The following is a 21,168-nucleotide window of genomic DNA, read 5'->3' on the forward strand; positions in this document are numbered from 1 at the left end:
ACCTAACACCTGCACGTCTTTGGACTGTGGGAGGAAACCGGAGAACCCGGAGAAAACCCACGCAGACACGGGGAGAACATGCAAACTCCACACAGAAGGGCCCCAGCCGGGGTGCGAGTGCTATCCACTACACCACCGAGTATTTTAATTTAAAAACATGACAGACGACTGGGAGTTCAATCAGAAGTGACTTTTAATTTCAATCATAAAACACGATCAGCAGAAAAATATCTTTACTTTCTCAGATTTGTGATGATTTTCAACCTGAACAAAGCACTGATGCAAAAAGAAAAATGCCAAAACATGACATGCAAACATAAACTGGTGTGGGATTATCGTCTATCCCTGTAGGTGAAGACATCAACACATTAAAATCTATCATACGTATATTGTTTATACAGCATTACTGATAAAACAGTAAATTCTACGCAGCAAACACGAACGGTCTGTGTCCACAACTGTTTCAACAAGGACTTCCTTAATTTAAATAGTGAATGATGACAGTTTTTAAACACAGTATCAAACTTTTTAAAGTTTTTCACATACTTGCAAACCTTGAGGCCGCTAAAATAGGGAGGATTTTAAAATTAAAGCAGGGGAAATTTGAGTTTCAGAGACTTTGTTTCCTGCAAATCTAGTGACTTTTAAAGAATGAAAACGGCAAAATAACAGTGAACAGTTTCTCTTGACAAAGTTTTTTTGTAAAATACTTTAAATTTTAATTTAAATCTCAGGAAAGTCGTTGTAAACGTTTCCATGTGCGCAGTAATGTGACTGCAGCAATTACTGTGGGACATATAAGCAGCAAAACTAAAAACTGTGGTTATAAACAGAAACAAACTGAAGAAATAGATCTAAACTTTAAGCTTCTGAAATAATCACTGTTGATTACGCTGCTCTGTTCCTCTGCTGTGTTCACTTCACTTCACATTTTTTGCATTAATGATTATTATTTAACCCATCCGCAGCCACAAACCATCTGCGGATGAATAGGCATCACTACTGTGCTACTGTGCAGTGCCAGAAACAGGTTGCGATAAAGAAAAGGGAAAAAAAAGGTAGGAAAATGTTTCATAAATTGAGAGAAATACGGGAGAATCTGGAGGGTTATAAGTTTGCCGGATGCTCAAGTTGGTTCTGAACACGAAAATCTGCCAGTTTTTGGTGTTTTCACAAAAAGTTAGTTTACTTTTTAAATCCTTGTTTATCATTTTACCCAGTTAAAGATGAATATCAAATCTAACTGTCTTCAGAATATCACGTGTGTCTCATAACAGTCTGAGCTAGGCTAGGCTAGGCTAGGCTATTAGTTTGCCCCCGCTTCCAGTTTTTGTGCTAAGCTAGTCATAATGACACACACAAATGAAACTAATATCAATATTAATTTTGATATTGTTACATAATATTTCTAGGCTAACTGTCTATCACAGATGAAATGGTATAGAACAGTTTTCTCGTCTATATGCTACATATTTAGCTAATCACGTCAAGCTAGCTAAAATAATATGTTTCAAAACATTTAATGTTTTACTGACAGCAAACCATTCAAAAAGTAAATGGATAAAAAACTCAAGCAAATATTAGCTTACGTAATGCTGCTTTAGTGCCAAACTGTATTTAATGGAAAAATATAAAGCTAGTAGCTTCTGTTTGACGCACAATTTTATTTCTGGCTATCTTGTTTTTTAGGGATTTTAGCCCATTGCTTACTATTTGCCAAAATAGTAACTTTGCAACCAGAAAACTTGTAATAAACATTTGTTAAGTGCTATAAAATACAACATTTGACACACAATATAGCTTTTAGCAGCAGCGGCGATCCATATTCATGAAAGAGGTTAAATGCAAAATGGATCTGCAGTTTGACTGAAATAACACGTAAAACAGAAAGAGAGGACATTTTTGTATAATCCAAACTTTTCACACACAAACACAACCCAAGTTTACTGATGGGTATTAGAAGGGAGACAGTCTACTCCAGCAGAGTACGATGAATTATTAATAAGTCCAGTTCTCTGAGGTCAAATTCTGCCTAAAAAAATAATAATGAAACACAAATCTGCACAGAATCAAACCCAACATCTTATAGGAATTCATTACAATCTAATTCATATTTAGTTTAGTCTTCTTAGATGATTTCTACTGAAAATGTGTCGAAATATCTCATTATTTCACTTGTTTTAAATAAATATGTCAAGGCCTTTTCTGGTCCTTGAACCTGTTTTCAAACACGGATATTTTCATGGCTCCTGCAATCAAACAACGTCAAGTTAACACCCGTTGCAGAGGCGGTTACAGGCTTACGGTCTCATTTGCTCATTTGTTTCCTAAACTGTCAGGTCTGGGGTTCTGTCATGTACGCGGCTGTTTGTATCTGAAACCAGCACATCTGGCTTCAGTCTCTGTCCGGACTTTAAGTGCTAATAAATCCACCGAATGTTTCTCTAAGTACTTTAAACACTTTTGTGTCAACTAAACATTTCCCTAAGTACTTGAAACACCAGTAGGCTCAACTGAATGAGTACTTTAACGTCAGCTAGAGGTCTTAAGTATTTTAAACACCGATACATCAACTGGACTTTTAGGATACAGTATTTTAAATACTATGCGTCAAATAAAAGTGTAAAGACTTTAAGGCCTACTTAATCAGTATTATTTATCCATTACTTATATCTCTTTTTATATAAAACAAGCTAATAAACCATGGTCGATATTAGATTTCAGAAGTCACGATCATTGTTATGATTTGGCACTATAAATAAAATTGAATTTAGTGTTTTGTTTTGTCTTGTCTAACTTTCTTTGACCTGAGCGCCACATCGTTTTGAACACTTTTGTGTGTCTCAGTGCTGACAGGGTGTATCCAGGTTTTGCCCGCACTTCCAGCAGCAGTAATGATGGTTGTGCCACGTCCGTCCATCTTTTGCCGTGTGATAAGTCTGGCAGAAGATCAACTGAGGAGGGAGAGCAGGGTGGGGGGTGATTAAATTAACAAGGATAATTAAACGTTGTTGTTTAAATGATCATGTAGGACTGTCTCACCTCATCGCAGCCTGAGCACCGCGGCCACACCGTCTGACAGTAGTGTCGTCCGCAGAACAGCTTCTGATTGGACCAGAAGTACACCAGGTCCACCAATCCCTGGCCACACTCTGAACATACGAAGCAGGTGGGATGCCACAGGGCGTTTCGGTAACCTGCACGCTCGGCGTAAACAGCTGGCTTCTCCTTGGCAATGTCACCTTGGCAACCAGTGCACCGCTAGAGGACGGAGAGAGAGAGGACTGAAACAAAACTCCTCAGACAAACTTTGTGTTTAGTCGGAAACGGCACAGTGAGGCATTCTGGGGGATCTTTTGGTGTTACACATCTACCGTAGTGCAACATTTTGTGACTAAACAGTACGAGTCAGCGCCTTTGTTGAGGCTGCAAACCATTATTACCAGGATCTAAAACTCAAAAGATGCCAGCCCCCTTTTTTACTTACATATCCGGTCTTCGTGGCATCATCTGTTCCATTAGTGGAGCCGGTAGCGGAGGCAGCGCTGTTGTTGCTCGAGCGGTGCTCCAAAGCATCCTTCTTGTCACTGTTGCTGCGGTCCTTTGCCTCTTTCGCTGTCCTCTGAGCGGCCACTTCCCCCAGAGCGCCGCCCTCACCGGGTAAGGCCACTTCCCCGACTCCCAGCACCTCCTGCTTGTAGCTCTTCACAAACAGCAGCATGGAGGAAATCTGCAGTAGGTCGTTGGAGAAGGAAAAGATCAGAGTGCAACAAGAAATCATTGTTTCAGACTTTTCCAGTCATGTGCAAGTTTTTCTTGAGAAAGTTTTTCTGTTAGTTTCTCAATTCTACTTTTAATTTACATACATTTAAGCAGAAAAAACTAAAAACTGTAGTTATAAACTTGACAGAAGAAACAGAAATGTAAGCTTCTGAAATAATGAATGAAGTTACGCTGCTATGATCACATTTTAGAGAATGTAATTAATATTTTCCGCATTAATGATGTAGAGAGAGAGTAAAAACATTGTTACATTAGACTTTTCCATCATGTGCAAGTTGTTTTCCAGCCATAAAAACTGATTGAAATGGTTATCAAACATACAGCTTAGATAATAAATAGTGTTTGCTCCTGTTGTACCTCATCCTCAGTGGCCAGGCTCTGACACTTCATGGGGTCCTGATCGTAGGCTGGGAGCTGACTGAAGAGCTGCCTGCGTCGCTCCAACGCTCCGTGTGTCCCAGAGACCGGACGTCCACTCTCAGGGATTAGCCCCATGTACTGCATGGCCTGAGGGGATCAAGGGGCTCTTTACTCCTAGTTACTTTTACAGCAACTTATTATTTTTACAGCATTAGTAATGTTGACATGTGAACCATCTGATTGAACCGACAAAAAGACTAAATATCGTAATGTATCAGGCTACAGATTCCTCACGACAGGAAGCTGTTGGCTCACATAAGGAGGGGAGGAATCTGTCGTCTCTCGTATAAACACCTGCCTCTGTGGTAGTTCCAGGTACAGCTTTACCAGTTTCAAGTCACAAATTCACTGACTTTCGTATCTTGTTGACATTTATACCAAGTGCATTGTAATACTGATGTCTCAGAGTGTTTAATGGTCTAACTGAGAAACACACAGTTAGTCACTGGGATCAAATCAGAAAGATTAAAATCAAGATAAACTGGATAGAAACTGAATTCTGATATCCATGACACAGTGACTCATTCTGGCACTTTGATGGGGTTTCTCATGACACACACAATCTAAAGTAAATAAATCAGAAAAACACTGGAAAACATACATTAACACATGATTGCCTACTTCTCGTTAGCATGTCTTGATGACATATTTCAGCAAAATGTTCAAATGGTATAGTGGTCCTGCATGAAGCCACCTGCTGCTATTATAATCTATCACCTTAGCTGTGCTTGTTTCTACTATTCTGCTGTATTAATAAGTCATATTCACATTACTATAGATGTTATTATAGTTACTGGAAGTGTGTCTGTCTCTGTCTTTGTGTCTGTCTTTGTCTATCTCTGTCCATCTGTCCGTCTTTTCTCTCTCTCTCTCTCTCCTTCTCTTCCTCTCTCCGGTGCAGACAGATGTGCGTCCTCCACAGAGCTGGGTCTGTCTGACGTTCCTGTCTGTTATAGTGAAGGTTTTCAACGCCACCGTACTCTACGGGGGAATTGTTGGGTCTGTGTAAATCATAAATAAGTCATAGAGTGTGTTCTTTACCTACTCTGTAAAGTGTCCTGAGATAACTTTTGCTATGATTTGGCACTGTAAATAAAATTGAATTGAATTGAATTGAATTGAACTATAGTTGTCATCACTGTCCGGGTGTTGTCTGTGACACATGTGACTGCACCAGAGTCACATAAGCCATGTTTCCATCAAACACTAGAACCTTTAGAGCAGTGGTTCCCAACCTTGTTTGGGCTGTGACCCCATTTTGATATCATAAATTTCTAGCGACCCCAGGGACATTTCTTTTTCTAGAATTAGTTTTTGATCATGTTTGTTATACTGTGCTGAAAATACAGAGCAGCCAGGATTAGCACACAAAGTGACAATTGTATTTTCTCTGATCGACAGCCTTTTTGAAGTACACTAGCTGCTTATTCAGCTCGGCAAATTTGTTTTCAAAAAAAGATCTTGGTTTGCCGACGTGCTCCTTGGGTGTTGTCTCAAAGTGTCTTTTGAATTTAGAAGAAGAAGAAGAATTCCTTTTATTCATCCCGCAATGGGATATTAAATTCTTTCACTCTGTTATTATATTATTCACATTAATCACACACAGGCCTGAAATACACACACATGCACAGACAGGACCTATACATGCAACTAATGGAGAGATGTCAGAGCGAGGGAGCTGCCAATGTCATGCCCACGAGATGAACTGGCACCTCTCCAGTCACCAGTCCACACTCCATTCATGGTCCACACAGGGACTCATACCGGCGACCTATGGACTGAGCTACTGCTGCCCCAAGTGTGTTGGGTGTCATACTCTGGGCAGACAGGGCGTAACCACACAGCAGACATTTCGGCTTCTCCTCGTTGCTTTCCATCACACTTGAAAATCCAAACTGAATGAAACTTTGGTGATATTTTCTTAATATCATATATCATATAATATTCTCCTTAACTTTGCAGTGACGTGATCGGTCAAAGCTCAGATATTTGTATATGCTGAGTTTTATTTGAACAAGTTTTTAAGTTAGTGAAAGTATAGAAGACAGTTTAAGATTATTTGTAGTGTTTTAACTAAAAAAAAACTAAAAAAATGTATCGGTAATATTTTATAAATTACTAGACATTTCCAATGAGCCCATTTAAATTTCAGGCGACCCCACATGGGGTCGGGAACCCAAGGTTGCAAAACCCTGCTTCAGCACCATATATTAACCTGTACTGACATGAACTTAAACTGCATCTGTTTCGCGTCTCCACTGCAGAAAGGACTCTTAAATGGTTGTTTCTGGATGGTCAACTACGTAAGTTGCGTGTTGTTTTTAGTTTTTAAATTGCCTCCGGCAATACTTGGACCTGAGGGCTGCACGGTGGTGTGGTGGTTAGCACTGTCACCTCACAGCGGGAGGGTTCCTGGTTTGAATCCCGGCCTGGGCCTTTCTGTGTGGAGTTTGCATGTTCTCCCCTTGTCTGCGTGGGTTTTCTCCGGTTTCCTTCCACAGTCCAAAGACGTGCAGGTGTTCGGTTCATTGATGACTCTAAATCACCCGTAGGTGTGAATGGTTGTCTGTCTCTGTTCGTCTCTATGTGTCCTGCGATAGACTGGCGTCCTGTCCAGGGTGGACCCCGCCTCACGCCCGATGTCAGCTGGGATCGGCTCCAGCCCCCCGCGACCCCGAACCCGTGATAAGCGGTTGAAGATGAATGAATGAATGAATACTTGGACCTGCGATGGAAACCGTGGACAGCCAAATGCTGACAAATGAGCTGAAAATCCTTTTACTGCATCATCCAATTTTCACTATATTTTATTTTCTCTCTACAGACGATGTAGACAAACATCTGCAATCCACGGACTGCAGTCTTTCTAGCTCAACCTTTTAGTATCGGATCAGTGTGCTAGGGGCCTCAACAGAGCGTTAACAAAAAAACAGGACGGATTGGAGTAGTTCTGTTGGTAGCATCCACAACTTTTGACAATGGAAACACAACATTAACCGCCCTAATGTGTAACAAACTAAACCGGACTGAACCAGACTGTCTGTCAACAGTCTTGAGAATCCAAATCGTTGGATGAAACAAACAACATGCTGAAGAGTTTTAGAGGCAGATCTGGAGAGTAGTTACAGTGTTCGTGTGGATCTGTCTCTACAAGTTCAACCACAGTAACGTCCTGCGTGACTCCTCCCCACCGCACCGCAGTGCTCAATGCCCTGTCATCCTCATAATTACAGGCTCTGAAACCTGAAACATACTTGTTTTTAATGGAAACCAGACGAGAACAGACTGTTCCACATGCAGAGAGAGCTGCAGAGACTAAACTAGTAAATAAATGAGTGAATCCCAACGGTACCTTTAGGATGGGAGTAAAATTCAGTTTTTCATCATAACATTATCTACGTCTGCGTTCTTCATATTTTATGCATTCAGAGAAATTTAAATGTATTTGTATTTATTCGTGTTTCTGAAAAACTCTATGTTAAGAGAAATGTTTCAATGAGTTTGTTCATCGTGTCCTAAAATAACTTAACAAACTGCAGCTTCACACGAACAACCAACCTCCTGCACTTCTCGCTGATCCTCACCAGTGTCTGGTTGAGGCCACCCGGCGCCCAATCGTACGTCGTGATGTTGAAGGTCGGATCTTTACGGGACACCACCGGATTGGTCACGATCATGCGGTTCCTCTTGTACATGCGGAGGCCGCCGCCTCCTTTGACCTTCGCTGTCAAATGGGAGCAGGGTGAGTCTGCGAGCAGGCGTCCCATTTGTTGGTCATCATCGGCGTCACTTCCGGGAGCGTGGTCAATCAAGCTGCAGCCACAGGCGATACAGGCTTTCCTGTACAGGTAACAAGAATGTGAGGAGAGAAAATAAATATGTCATATAATAATTATAGCTTTGACGCCATTTGAGGGACATTTGACATATATAGAGACAGGAATAAACATAACTGGTCACGAAACGGTAAAAACGTTGCCTAAACTTAACAGTCATGGTCAAATACCAGTCGTCGTTTCACAGCATTAAATACTTAAACTTTTCTTTATTGATCCCTTTGGGAGGGTTACAAAACACTTGTGTAGAAAATAACTGAATTATACTCTTAGCTTAATAAATATAGAAGGTAAAACAATAAAAAGTTAACAATAAACTCTTAGCTAAATATATATAAAGTAGAGATGAGAATACAAATAGAATAAAATTCACAGAAAATGAAATCAAATAAGTTAAGTGTAGAGAACTATATAGAGCATGGGTGTCAAAGTCAAGGCCCGCGGGCCAGATCCGGCCCGCAATTGAATGATCTTGGCCCCTGGGATGATATTTGATTAGTATTAGAACCGGCCAGCACGCCACAGCCACCTGCTGGTGTTTTTCACGCACCAAAACTACATTACCCACAATGCAACGGTAGCCCTCAAACTCACTGCAGCGCCGCAAGTGGGTTCATTATTCATCAGCATTCAGGACAGATGTCAACTTTCAGCCCAATTACTGACAGAGCCGTACAAAAATATTGGATTATTAATTTAATTATTATATAAAACACGGTACACTGTGTTAGGTCTTGGTTGAACAGGTTATATGCATCATTTTAATATGTTTTAATAAACATTGAACCAGTCCGGCCCTCGGCTTGTAGCAAATCGTTTTTTTGGTCCTCTGATGTATTTGACTTTGACATCCCTGATATAGATAAGTTTAGGCGCCAAAATAACTTGGATAAGATTAGAAAAACAGGGTCGTGGTTTGGCTTAGTACTTCTGAGACACGATTGCCGGTTTGTCGTGTGTTTTGAGACCCATTCACAAGCCGACCCTCCTCCCTATGCAGATTTTAGCGCGTTTATGCTACGTCAGCTCATTTCCTTCTTTGCTCCGGACGTAATTTCTACAATAATAAATACATGGATTATATTCAAATTAGTGCATTGCTTTTCATAGGTACAAACAGTGAATGGGGGCAGCCTGGGAGAGGAGAAAACACTAGGTTTGTCTTTTAGTTTGCAGCAAATAGAAGTAATGATTAAACAAAAAGCAGTGAAAGTTGTACCTCCAAGAATGTGGCTGGTATCCAGAGCAGCTCTCCTCACTTGTGTGACACACCGCTGCACCGCCCGGACTCTGCTTCACAGACATCTGAGAGGAGGCAAAAATACAGCATTAACACAATGATGTTATACGTTCAAATAATTTATATTCAGTGACTCTGATCTGGGGAAGAACAGTCAACAGTGAGAGTGTTAAAGATCAAATGTCGCAACCGTCAGAACTAGAAAACCCTTTCACTGGACCCAGCGTCTTTTTTCACGAAGCACTTCACGTTGTTAGCTTGTTTTACCTTATTCATGCTAATTTGTTTACCTTGTTGTTTTACCTTGTTGTAAGCTTGTTGTTTTTAACCTTATTGTTAGCTTGTTGTTTTTACCTTATTGTTAGCTTGTTATTGTTACCTTGTTGTTAGCTTGTTGTTTTTACGTTGTTGTTGTTAGCTTGTTGTTTTTAACCTAATTGTAAGCTTGTTATTTTTACCTTGTTTTCAGCTTGTTGTTTGTACCTTATTGTAAGCTTGTTGTTTTTACCTTGATGTTAGCTTGTTGTTTTTACCTAATTGTTAGCTCGTTGTTTTTACCTTGGTGTTAGCTTGTTATTTTTTACCTTGTTGTTAGTTTGTTGGTTTTACCTTATTGTTAGCTTGTTGTTTTTACCCTGGTGTTAGCTTGTTATTTTTACCTTGTTGTTAGCTTGTTGTTTTTAACCTTATTGTTAGCTTGTTATTTTTACCTTGTTGTTAGCTTGTTGTTGTTGTTTCCTTGTTGTTAGCATGTTGTTTTACCTGGTTGTTAGCTTGTTGTTGTTGTTTCCTTGTTGTTAGCATGTTGTTTTACCTGGTTGTTATCTTGTTGTTGTTGTTGTTGTTTCCTTGTTGTTAGCATGCTGTTTTACCTGGTTGTTAGCTTGTTGTTTTTACTTTATGTTAGCTTAGTTGTTTTACCTTGCTGGTAGCTTGTTGTTTTTACCTTGTTATTAGCTTGTTGTTTTTACCTTGTTTTTAGCTTGTTGTTTTACCTTATTGTTAACTTGTTTTTCCTACCTTATTTTACATCATTGTTGGCTTGTTTTTTTTTACCTTTTATGTTAGCCTGTTGTTGTTACCTTGTTTGCTTGTTGTTGTTACCTTGTTGTTAGCTTGTTGTTTTTACCTTGTTGTTAGCTAGTTGTTGTTACTTGTTGTTAGTTTGTTGTTGTTGTTGATACCTTGTTAGCTTGTTCTTTTTACCTTGTTGTTTTAACCTTGTTATAAGTGTGTTGTTTTTACCTGGTGGTTAGCTTGTTGTGTACTTGTTATTAGCCGTGCTGTGACCTAGCTAACATTAAAGTTGTTGTCATGAAAAAAAATCTTAGTGGCAGAGCTTTAAGGCACTGGGATGAAGCGCTTCTCAGCACGTTTCTCCGAGGAAAAATGACGGTATGTGGACAAATGCAAAAAAAGTTTTAAAAAAAAATTAAAACGTGACTACGGTGAGTCTGGTTCTAATTTATCGTACTCTGTAGTAAGAGTGTGTAATAAAGCCTGATAGCTCTTCTTTCTCTGTGTCAAAGAGCTTCATCTTAGTCTAAAAAAGATTAAAAACACATAAATGAGCCACATTGTTGCACGGGGTGACATGTTCCTTCATCACCATGATCACTCACACACTGTAATTTAATTTGGGCTCAATCCCACACACACACACACACACACACACACACACACACACACACCGCCCTCCTGCTGACACAAATACACCCTAGAGCACCAAATGAGGATTAATCCGCCGCTGAAAATAACCCTGTGTGAGTGATGTTTGATAAAAAGTGTTGGGTGAGAAATAAGAGTTTTCTCAGTAAATGTGGGAGGAAGAAAAGGGAGTGAACACACACACACACACACACACACACACACACACACACACACACACACACACGCTCATGGTGATGATCTCATTGGTCCACCCAGTGACATCATTGGCTCACCAGTCCATTTTTCACCTCCTTCGCCTCCTCAGTTCTCCTTTTTTGTCTAACTATTTTATATTCACTGCTATACTTTGTTTCCCCTCCTGTCCTCACTGTGCCTCACCTTTCCTTTTCTTTTTTTGCTTTCATATTTAAATTCATAGTTGTCGAACTTTAACCGATGTTATTAAAAACAAATAACCAAACTCAAGGTTCTCTTAATAGCTTTTTTCCTCCTCTTTCAAAAACACGTTTTGGTCTTCATCAGCGAGTGGAGTTTGCTCTGTTGTCACACAACCACCTGTTATCACCTGAGGTCACATGGTGACACCTGAGACAACTGTGTCCACTGATGAAGACCATGAGAAGGGGTTGAAAGCTCCAGTGGGGAAATAAGAGCTGGTTTAGTTTATTGTCGTAGTCTTTAACCACAGCGTATAATTTGGTGATCTATTGGGTATCTGGTCCACCTTTAACCGGGACTGACTGTGTGTGTGTGTGTGTGTGTGTGTGTGTGTTCTCCTGACTCAGACTACCTTAAGGGCTCTCTGATTAAAGACCAGTTAATTTGGGACGGAGAGCCATGTCCCCATTGAGGAAAAGGCGGATTATTGGGTCACGGGTCTTTGTAAATTTACACAAAAGTAACCTTCCTAAATGAAATGTGTGTGTGTGTGTGTGTGTGTATGTTATCCTGACTCAGACTACCTTTTGGGATCTCTGACTAAAGACCAGTTAATTGGGGACGGAGAGCCGAGTCCCCATTTGGTAAAAAGGCGGATTAGCCTCCAGGAAATTCATTTAAGTCTTTGTAATTCACCCAAAAGTGGCCTAACTAAACATATGTGTGTGTGTGTGTGTGTGTGTGTGTGTGTGTGTGTGTGTGTGTGTGTGTGTGTGTGTGTGTGTGTGTGTGTGAGTGTGTGAGTGAGAGAGCTAGGAAACAATACTCAGGCATGATGACTGACTGTTTTTAAAGCCTTTTGGCAGGAAACCTGAGGACTGTTGTTCTAAAACTGTCACCAGGTATTAACGAGCCCGTCTCTCCTCAGTGAGACATTCATACAAACAAACTGTATATTTTTAGTCGTTGGTTTATGTTTCTGGTCATTTATGCACAATAAAACAAATTGACCACACAGTTACGAGGTTGAGTTGTTACACAACTAATTAATTATATGACAAATAAATGAATAAATAAAAAATATAGAGCCCTTTCCCCCCTGTTTCTAGTCTTTGTGATAAGCTAAGCTAGCTTGCTTCTGGCTGCAGTTTAATATGTAGAGAGCAGAATCAATCTTCTCATCTTAAACTCTAAACAAGAAAGGAAACAAGCATGTTTCCCTAAACGTTACACTATTCCTTTGAGATTTTCCCTCATCTTCATCACCCAACTCACAACAGAAGCACTCATTGGGCGTGAGAGGGAAAACAGACGAGTGTGTTTAGAGGTGTGAAGAGTGTGTGTGTGTGTGTGTGTGTGTGTGTGTGTGTGTGTGTGTGTGTGTGTGTGTGTGTGTGTGTGTGTGTGTGTGTGTGTGTGTGTGTGTGTGTGTGTTTGTGTGTGTGAGGGTGAAGAAGCTGTTGATCGGCCTGTGTTGAAAAGGTCACAGCGATGACGGCTGCAACAGAAACAGCTGAAGAAGAACAAGACTTCATTACATCCCTCTGGAATACACTGACCGACAGAGTGTGTTTGTTATTGTGTTACGGAGCCGACACCAGTCAGTTTAAAGGAGCACGCCACCAAAACCTCCGCTGTTGATGATGATGAGCTTTACATGTTCGGCTTATTTAACCATCATTTCCTTCTTCCTGTACGAATGCAGACTGCACACACGCCATGAAATCCATGACGTTGGCAGCAGTTTTGTTTAACGGTGTTCACGTCTGCTCTTCCTGTGACTCTGGTGGGAGTCACAGGAAGAGCAGACGTGACTCAGATGTTCCTCCAAACAAACAAGAAATAAACCCGTTACTCATCCAGCAACATGAACACAGCAGACATGATGCAGGTAATGATGCATTGGCTCGTGGTGCAAGAATTAAAGGTTGAATATGGAGAATGGGCAGAACACAGCCGTCTAGTGTCTCAAGATCGTAGTCGCAACAACAAAAAATAACTCCAGCACTCAGGTTGCCAGGTTGGTCAGACCCGGTCTAGTACCTACAGCTGACCGGAGTCTGTTTGAGTCTGTTTGAACCTGTCCTCTCCAGCAACGTCACGTCTAGTGTGCTCCACAAGTCTCCATGGATACAACTCAGTGTTTACCATCAGCCGGATTAACATCAGAAAAGTTTCACTCTTTCGTGTTTAACAAACAAACAAACACTGAACAGTACAACAGGATTAGCTGCTATGAATTCAATTCAATTCATTCATTCGTTCATCTTTAACCGTTTGTCCCTGTCGGGGTCGCGGGGGGCTGGAGCCAAACCCAGCTGACATCAGGCGTGAGGCGGGGTCCACCCTGGACAAGACGCCAGTCTATCACAGGACACATAGAGACGAACAGAGACAGACAACCATTCACACCTATGGGTGATTTAGAGTCATCAATGAACCGAACACCTGCACGTCTTTGGACTGTGGGAGGAAACCGGAGATCCCGGAGAAAACCCACGCAGACACGGGGAGAACATGCAAACTCCACACAGAAGGGCCCCAGCCGGGATTCAAACCTGGAACCTTCCCACTGTGAGGCGACAGTGCTAACCACTATACCACCGTGTAGCCTCAATTCAATTCAATTCAATTTTATTTACAGTTCCAATTCATAACAAAGGTTATCTCAGGACACTTTACAGAGTAGGTAAAGACCACACTCTATGACTTATTCATGATTTACACAGACCCAACAATTCCCCCGTAGAGTACGGTGGCGTTGAAAACCTTCACTATAACAGACAGGAACGTCAGACAGACCCAGCTCTGTGGAGGACGGACATCTGTCTGCACCGGAGAGAGGAAGAGAAGGAGAGAGAGAGAGAGAAAAGACGGACAGATGGACAGAGAGACAGACACACTTCCAGAGATGCGAGCAGCCAAAGAGTAACAGTAACTATAATAATATCTATAGTAATGTTAATATGAATTATATGTTATGGCAGTTAATACAGCAGAATAGTAGAAACAAGCACAGCTAAGGTGATAGAGTATGAAAATGATCATAATTATGGTGTCAAACATGATCCATGATGACTAACAACGTCTGCAAAATGATGCATATGAACCAAACCAGAAGTGCACTTTTTTTCCAGAAAGAGGAAAACGTGCAGCAGCTCTATTTTTAGGAGTCAGATAAGGCGAGTATGCCGTAGGTGGAACGGACTCGCTGAGTAATTCTAAACACGTCGGCTATGTGACGGTTAAACAGCAGGAAACGCTTCGAGATAAGAAGCTGGAGGTCAAAGAGGCGGCGAGTTGACCCTCTTAAACGTCCTGAGTTTGAGTCCTGAACTTTATCACATGGCATCCTTGATATTTCCTGCTGCTGCTCCATTTACAGAAAACTCAAATGAGACACAAGTGAGTTGGTACTTGCAGTAGAGAGCACATTGTTACTGTCGCTATTCAAACATGGAGACATAGTGATATCAGGGAGAGGAAGACAGTTTGATAGGATGGTGTTTTTTATATTGTTTTGACATATTTAAATAGATTTTTACTCACAAACTGAAACCACACTCAATGTTGTGGCTGAAAAACTATGTTTGCATTTTTGTCCTTGTAACTGGAGTTTTGTAAAATGGCTTAATTAACTTCAGTGTTGCAGCAACTAGCAACTATTTCAATTCAATTCAATTCAAAAAACTTTATTTGTTCCCGGGGGGCAATTCAGGGCACACAGAGCAGCAAATAACGACAAAAACATTTTAACCTAACAACAAGAATAAAGTGTAAAAGAAATGTCAGGATGTGTTAGTACAGGTTAACTATTTTGTTAATTAATTAACATTAATTAATCGTTTAAGGTCAAACATTCCCCAGATGCAGCTTTTCATCTGTGAGGATTTGATTTTCTCAGGCTCATGTGAAAGTAAATTAAATATTTATTTATGTTTTTTGTAGTTTGGACTGTTGGTCGAACAAAACAGGGACATAGACGACGACTTTCAGGCAACTTTTACAGACATTGTGACTGTTTTTGTTTTGTATCTTGGTTACAGAGATTCCTCCCAACAATCAAAGACCTATAACGATCAAGCCCCGACCACAGCGACTTCCTGTTTGATCGAATAAGGAAGTGCCAAAAACTGCAGTTCTCCGAGTGTCCACTAACAGCAGTTTGCACAATAGAGCAGTTTCTCATTGACCCCCATGTTAAACAGGCTGTTTTCACAGCATCATTAAACCTGTTTAACCCCATTCTCGTCTGTCGGTTTAGGTCATATCTCCATGACAACACTGAGGGGGGTGAATATTTTTTGTACCAGGCTAGTTTTTATTTTATTGGAGGTTAAAGTTTATGAATAATTAGGGGCGTGGCCTCTTGAGTGACAGCTAGCCTCTGACCTTCACTTCTCCTCGGAGGTAAACGTCAGCCAGACGGATGTATGCCCCTCCCCCCAACGTCACATACATGCCCCTTTTTGGTAAGAGGAAATGAGGCGGAGTCAAAGTCTGACAAGATGGCGACTCCTGAAGGCGAGGACGATTGGATCGAGTTTAGAGAACAGGTCCCGACGGCTATGCTACGTCCATTTTTTTATACAGTTTATGATAACGACACTTAATTATGTTTGTTTTTAGGCGACAACCTCTACTGGCTGTAGTAATTATCGCAGGAGCAAGCAAGGAAGTGAGGTGACACTGTCCACATAGAGATGAAGCTCGGAGTGGATGGATGGGTGAAACAAACACAGGATCTTCCCCCAGGAGAATCTTGATTGTGTCTTTGGGTCGGATGCAAGTGTGAGACTCATTTTGAGCCAATCCACGATCTTTTTCTGACCCTAACCAAGTAGTTCAGTTTGTCTAAAACCCACTTCACAGCATTAAATAGTAGAGTCATACTAGAGGGTCGTTTAGTTATGAGGACATGCTGCACAATCCCGAAAACTGGTTGTGTGTGTGTGTGTGTGTGTGTGTGTGTGTGTGTGTGTGTGTGTGTGTGTGTGTGTGTGTGTGTGTGTGTGTGTGTGTGTGTGTGTGTGTGTGTGTGTGTCTGTGTGTGTCTGTGTGTGTGTGGTGATCAGTTATTTCAGCCCCTGTATTTAAAGACCAAACCCCCCGACAGGTGACACTGATCCATCAGGTTCTCTGTTTTAGACTGATGTGACCTCTGGACGGGCAACCAGAGGACGTATTACAGGACGGATCTGTGGCAGACAAACGGCCGCCAGGACAGACCCAGCGGGGGGGATCAGGTCCCGGATTACCTTCACTGACTGAATTAGAAATCTCCAGCTGTTTGAAATGGACTGGATGCCCGAGCGATACGACAACACCGACTTTGAGTTTCTCTGAGTGCAGAGCGACTGATGCAGATAAACTCTTCCCTTACATTATCATGTTTCTATTTTTAGATAGAAACAACCAAAATAAAGTTTAATATTGTGAAAACCTTAAAGGAAAACTTCACACTTAAAATGATAATTTGCATGAACATCATGATGAACATAATACCACAATTAACTTTTGAGTTAAATTATGAATGGTCATCATCAGAAGAGGCAACATTTTCGCATCAACAGGTTCGTGTCATTCTTTACGTAACAGTGAACATAAGTGGATCGCCACGGTTGCTTTTGGTGTCAGTTAGGTTAAGGCATCAAAACTACAGTTACCTGACACGTTTAGCCTTCAAACTGTGATGGTTAGGGTTAGAAAAAATATTGTGCTTTGGTTTAGTTCGTCCGACAACGACATGACAACAACGGGAAGCGCACCCCGCTCACCCGGGTGAAATCAGATGTTTCAACCAGCGTCCAACCTGCCTCCCTAAACGGGAGATTTGCCGTCATATACCACTTCCTCTGCCTTTCATACGTGGAATACACACAAAATAAAAATGTGGAAAATGCACAAATTACTGAGCATTACTTTTTGTTGTTTCATGTATAATAAAAATCCATGAGAACAGCCTGGAAGAGGACGAAGGGAAGGAGAGAAGCAGGATACGTCAGGTTAAACCTCTGAGTCAAGCACTCTACGGCTCAAAAGTGAAGCTCGCCGTAACAATATATCATCAGTCAGTGTAGAAGACTGTCTTAATGAGAGCAGGAAACGATGGAGCAACGTAACGATCAAAGGAATAATTCATAATATGTTGACTCTTATTTCTGTTGACTAACAAATAACACTTGTAGTCCCCAGACCCCACTCGAGGTCGTGCTGTTGTACTGAATATCGTCACGACCGTGATTATCCAAAAGGACTGACACTTACTCTTCTTTTACTCTTTATTCTTGTGTTAGGTTAAAATGTTTTTTGTGTAATTGCACTGTCGTGATTTGCTGCTCTGTGTGCCCTGAATTGCCCCCCGGGGACAAATAAAGTTTTTTGAATTGAATTGAATTGAAGGTACGACTTCAGTTCTTCATTGATTGTGGAAGTATGGAAACATGGAGCAGAAGTTTCTGGGTGCTTTAAGGTGAAACCTTCATTTTATGACCCTTTATGTTTGTGCATTTATTATAAAAAAGGCAATAAATTTCATTTGAACTCCATAAAATCTCCAGAGTTCTCCAGACCTCCATCAACAGAAGAGCTACATCAAACTAATTGACCCTCTGACCCTTGACCTCCTCACTACTGTTGGAAACACAGGCTAACAAGGAAATTCAGCTGTACAGATGTAAACGTTTGCATCCTACCTTCTCCAAGGCTGAGCTCACATCCATGTTGTGCAGCGTCCGTCCGACTCCTCTGCCCTTCAGCTCCCTCTGCTTCAGCTCTTCCAGAACAATGGGGCTTAAATTCCTCTCCTGTCGACCGCACTTCCTCTCTTTCCCCGCCCACAGTCGCTCCTGCCGCCGCTCTGCTCCGCCAGCTCTCCACAGCCCACTGCAATTTAACTGTCTAGACTTTCATTCCTGCTGAGAAACATCAGCTCACTTCTTTGCTTTTAACTCACAAAGTCCTTTTCTCTTCACACTTCACCTTCAAACTCTTTCTCTTTTTCTTTATCTGTATGAACTCCCCACAAAACTCACCTTTCTCCTCTTAAGCTGCGGACTCTTTTCCCTCCTCTCTTCCCTCCTGATCCGTCCTGTGGTCGGCTCTCTTTCTCCACCCTCTGCAACATGAACTTCGTCACCTCCTGGAGGGGAACTGGTAAGTTTTCTGCAGGCAGCTACCCTCATTCACCTCTGTTTCCCTTCCTGACTCTGCTGAGCGGTGAAGTCACCCTGCTTTGCTAAATATTACAGGTACCTCATCTGTTACAGCTGCAGACCATGTAGCAGCAGACTGGCAGTAATCAGGGAGATTTATGGGATTTTAAACAACAGCTGCACTGTTGCCTTTCTGCAGCAGGCAGACTGTTGAATCCAGTTCTTGGTCCTCAGCGGACTACCTGGAGCAGCGAGGCCTGACTGAACTGTTTGTGTTTTTAATCTGAGACAAAGACAGAAAGAGCCCTGAGGGATTCCCTGCTCACACTCTGCCAGCCAATCGGAGGGAGCCGGAAAAACTCCTCAGCCTATAGGAGTGTCAGGGATCGTTCCTCCTCCTCTTCTCATTCTGCAGCTTTTTAGTGTGAAGCTCAGAAGAATGTGGACCACAGAGCCGAGCAGGGCCGAACCACCAACAGGGATTTAGAGACAAGGCCGGAGCTAAACGGAGCCAGACAGCACACCACGGTCAATCAAAACCTAATCTGACTTACATTTTCTCATTAATCCGTGTGACATATCGTCTATCGAGCAGGCTCCAGCAGCATTATTTGCCCCCCACCTACATTTTCTATTTTGTGAATGTGTAAGGTGAAAGGTAAAGTAGTGATCCCAAAAGCAAGATCAGTCAAAAGCAACTGGTCTTGGAAGACGTTTCACCTCTCATCCAAGAGGCTTCATCAGTTCATCTACGCATCTGACCAGGCTGGGACTGGACCAGGACCAGGACCAGGACCAGGACCAGGACCAGGAACAGGACCAGGACCAAGACCAGGACCAGGCTGGGACTGGTCCAACTAACTGGTGTGAAGATCCAGGTATTTAACCTCTCGCAAGGCCGATGATGTCACTCGAGCCCTGAACAACTGTTCACAAATGGCCTCCTGTGACTTCAAGGACTGTCGTTCAGACTCAATAGAGCACTAACGAAGTCCAAACCAACTTCCCACCAACAACTGTCACTCTAACGACGGTCGTTGGCACGAAGGGTTTCAGTGACATCATCGACCTTGTGAGAGGTCTCCACACCAGTTAGTTGGACCAGTCCCAGCCTGGTCCTGGTCCTGGTCCTGGTCCTGGAACTGGTCCTGGTCCTGGTCCTGGTCCTGGTCCTGGTCCTGGTCCTGGTCCTGGTCCAGTGTCAGCCTGGTCAGATGCGTACATGAACTGATGAAGCCTCTTGGATGAGAGGTGAAACGTCTTCCTAGACAAACAACCAAGTCCAGTTGCTTTTGACTGAAATTGCTTTGGGGATAACGACGACCTGGACACATGAAAACATTCACAGGATTAAAGTAGTGATGTCCACACAAAGCTTCATGAAGCATTTTCCACTAGATGGCGCTCACTGTTAAGCAAAGGGTTGGAAGCTCACTGAATTACCAGTCCTTCAGCCTTTTTTCTTTAGAGCTCCATGTAATGGCTTCATCAAATAAAGAATTGAGGTGCCCAGTAGCTCACCTGGTAAAGCGGACCACACATACACTAAGGCCTCGCTGCAGCGACCCGGGTTTGACTCGGACCTGCGGCGATTTGATGCATGGGTAACCATCATTTTCCAGCCATTACAACCAAGCCCCCACAACAGCGACTTCCTGGTTGATCCAATCAGAAAGTGCCAAAAACTGCAGTTCTCTGAGTGTCCGCTAGGGGCAGGTTTCATAACAGAGCAGTTTCTCATTGACCCCCATGTTAAACAGGCCGATTTCACAGCATCATTAAACCTGTTTAAGGCCCGGTACAAAAATCATTCTCGTCTGTATGTTTAGCTCATATCTCCATGACAACACTGAGGGAGGTAATTTTTTTGGTACCAGGCTAGTTTTTATTTTATTCGGCTGTTAAGTCGTGACGTAACGCCCTTTCAAAATATGATTTCCGTGTCCAAGCAGGTCGAAGCCCTGTATTTCTTCCACAACGCAGTGCCGTGTTCCCCCTTGTTTGAACAGATCTGAGTTTTTAAAAAAGCAACGTAATTGTCATTTTACCTCTTTCTTATGGATGAAAAAGGTGTTTAACTGTCGGAAGAGGTGATCGTAATTGTTCACGTTAGGCCGTTGTTGTCTGTTTTGTTTCAACGGAGCGTTTGGATCTGGAAGTCTTATTTTGAAAGGGCGTCACGTCAGACTTAACAGTCGGATTGGAGGTTAACGTTTATGAATGATCAAGTTGAGAGAACAGACCTCGACGGAGAGACTACATCCATTTCTGGGAGAAGAGGTGGTGAAAACAAAATAAGAAGAGTTTGTTTTGTGTCACAGAAAGTTATTACACACACACACACACACACACACACACACACACACACACACATACGCGCACCTGACTTGTTGGGTTAGAGAGGGAGGAGTCAGGTGGCAGATTGGCCTCGGCCTCCCATGCAGGTGGTGTAATGACGTTGTCACACTGTGGAAAGTTGAATAGTTCGTTGCTACCACGACTTTGTATAATGTGTTAACTTGAAATGTGGGTGTGTACGGTATGTGTGTTCCTCATTCCAAAGATGCGGAGGTCTTATCACGACGCTGACGTTTGTGCTCAGTGTGTTCAACATTCACCACCAGATCAAAGTGCACAGAGAGAAGCAACAGGAAGGAGGAAACGCTGGGAACACTGGAGTACTGAT

At 42.1% G+C, this 21,168-nt stretch overlaps 1 protein-coding gene across 1 annotated transcript; it reads right to left on the bottom strand.

Moving 5' to 3' along the window:
- Window positions 1-223: 223 nt before the first annotated feature.
- On the bottom strand, window positions 224-18,198 carry lmcd1 (LIM and cysteine-rich domains 1). Its single transcript, XM_083938952.1, has 7 exons — window positions 18,024-18,198; window positions 9,259-9,344; window positions 7,788-8,043; window positions 4,141-4,290; window positions 3,488-3,730; window positions 3,043-3,261; window positions 224-2,954 (listed from the first exon to the last, which is right to left on the bottom strand). Exons 1-7 carry the CDS (start codon window positions 18,048-18,050, stop codon window positions 2,844-2,846), a joined length of 1,092 nt encoding a protein of 363 aa, XP_083795078.1. The 5' UTR covers window positions 18,051-18,198; the 3' UTR covers window positions 224-2,843.
- Between the last annotated feature and the right edge of the window lie 2,970 nt (window positions 18,199-21,168).

The sequence above is a fragment of the Echiichthys vipera genome (assembly GCF_963691815.1).
Source record: "Echiichthys vipera genome assembly, chromosome: X".
NCBI classification, from domain to species: Eukaryota; Metazoa; Chordata; class Actinopteri; order Perciformes; family Trachinidae; genus Echiichthys; species Echiichthys vipera.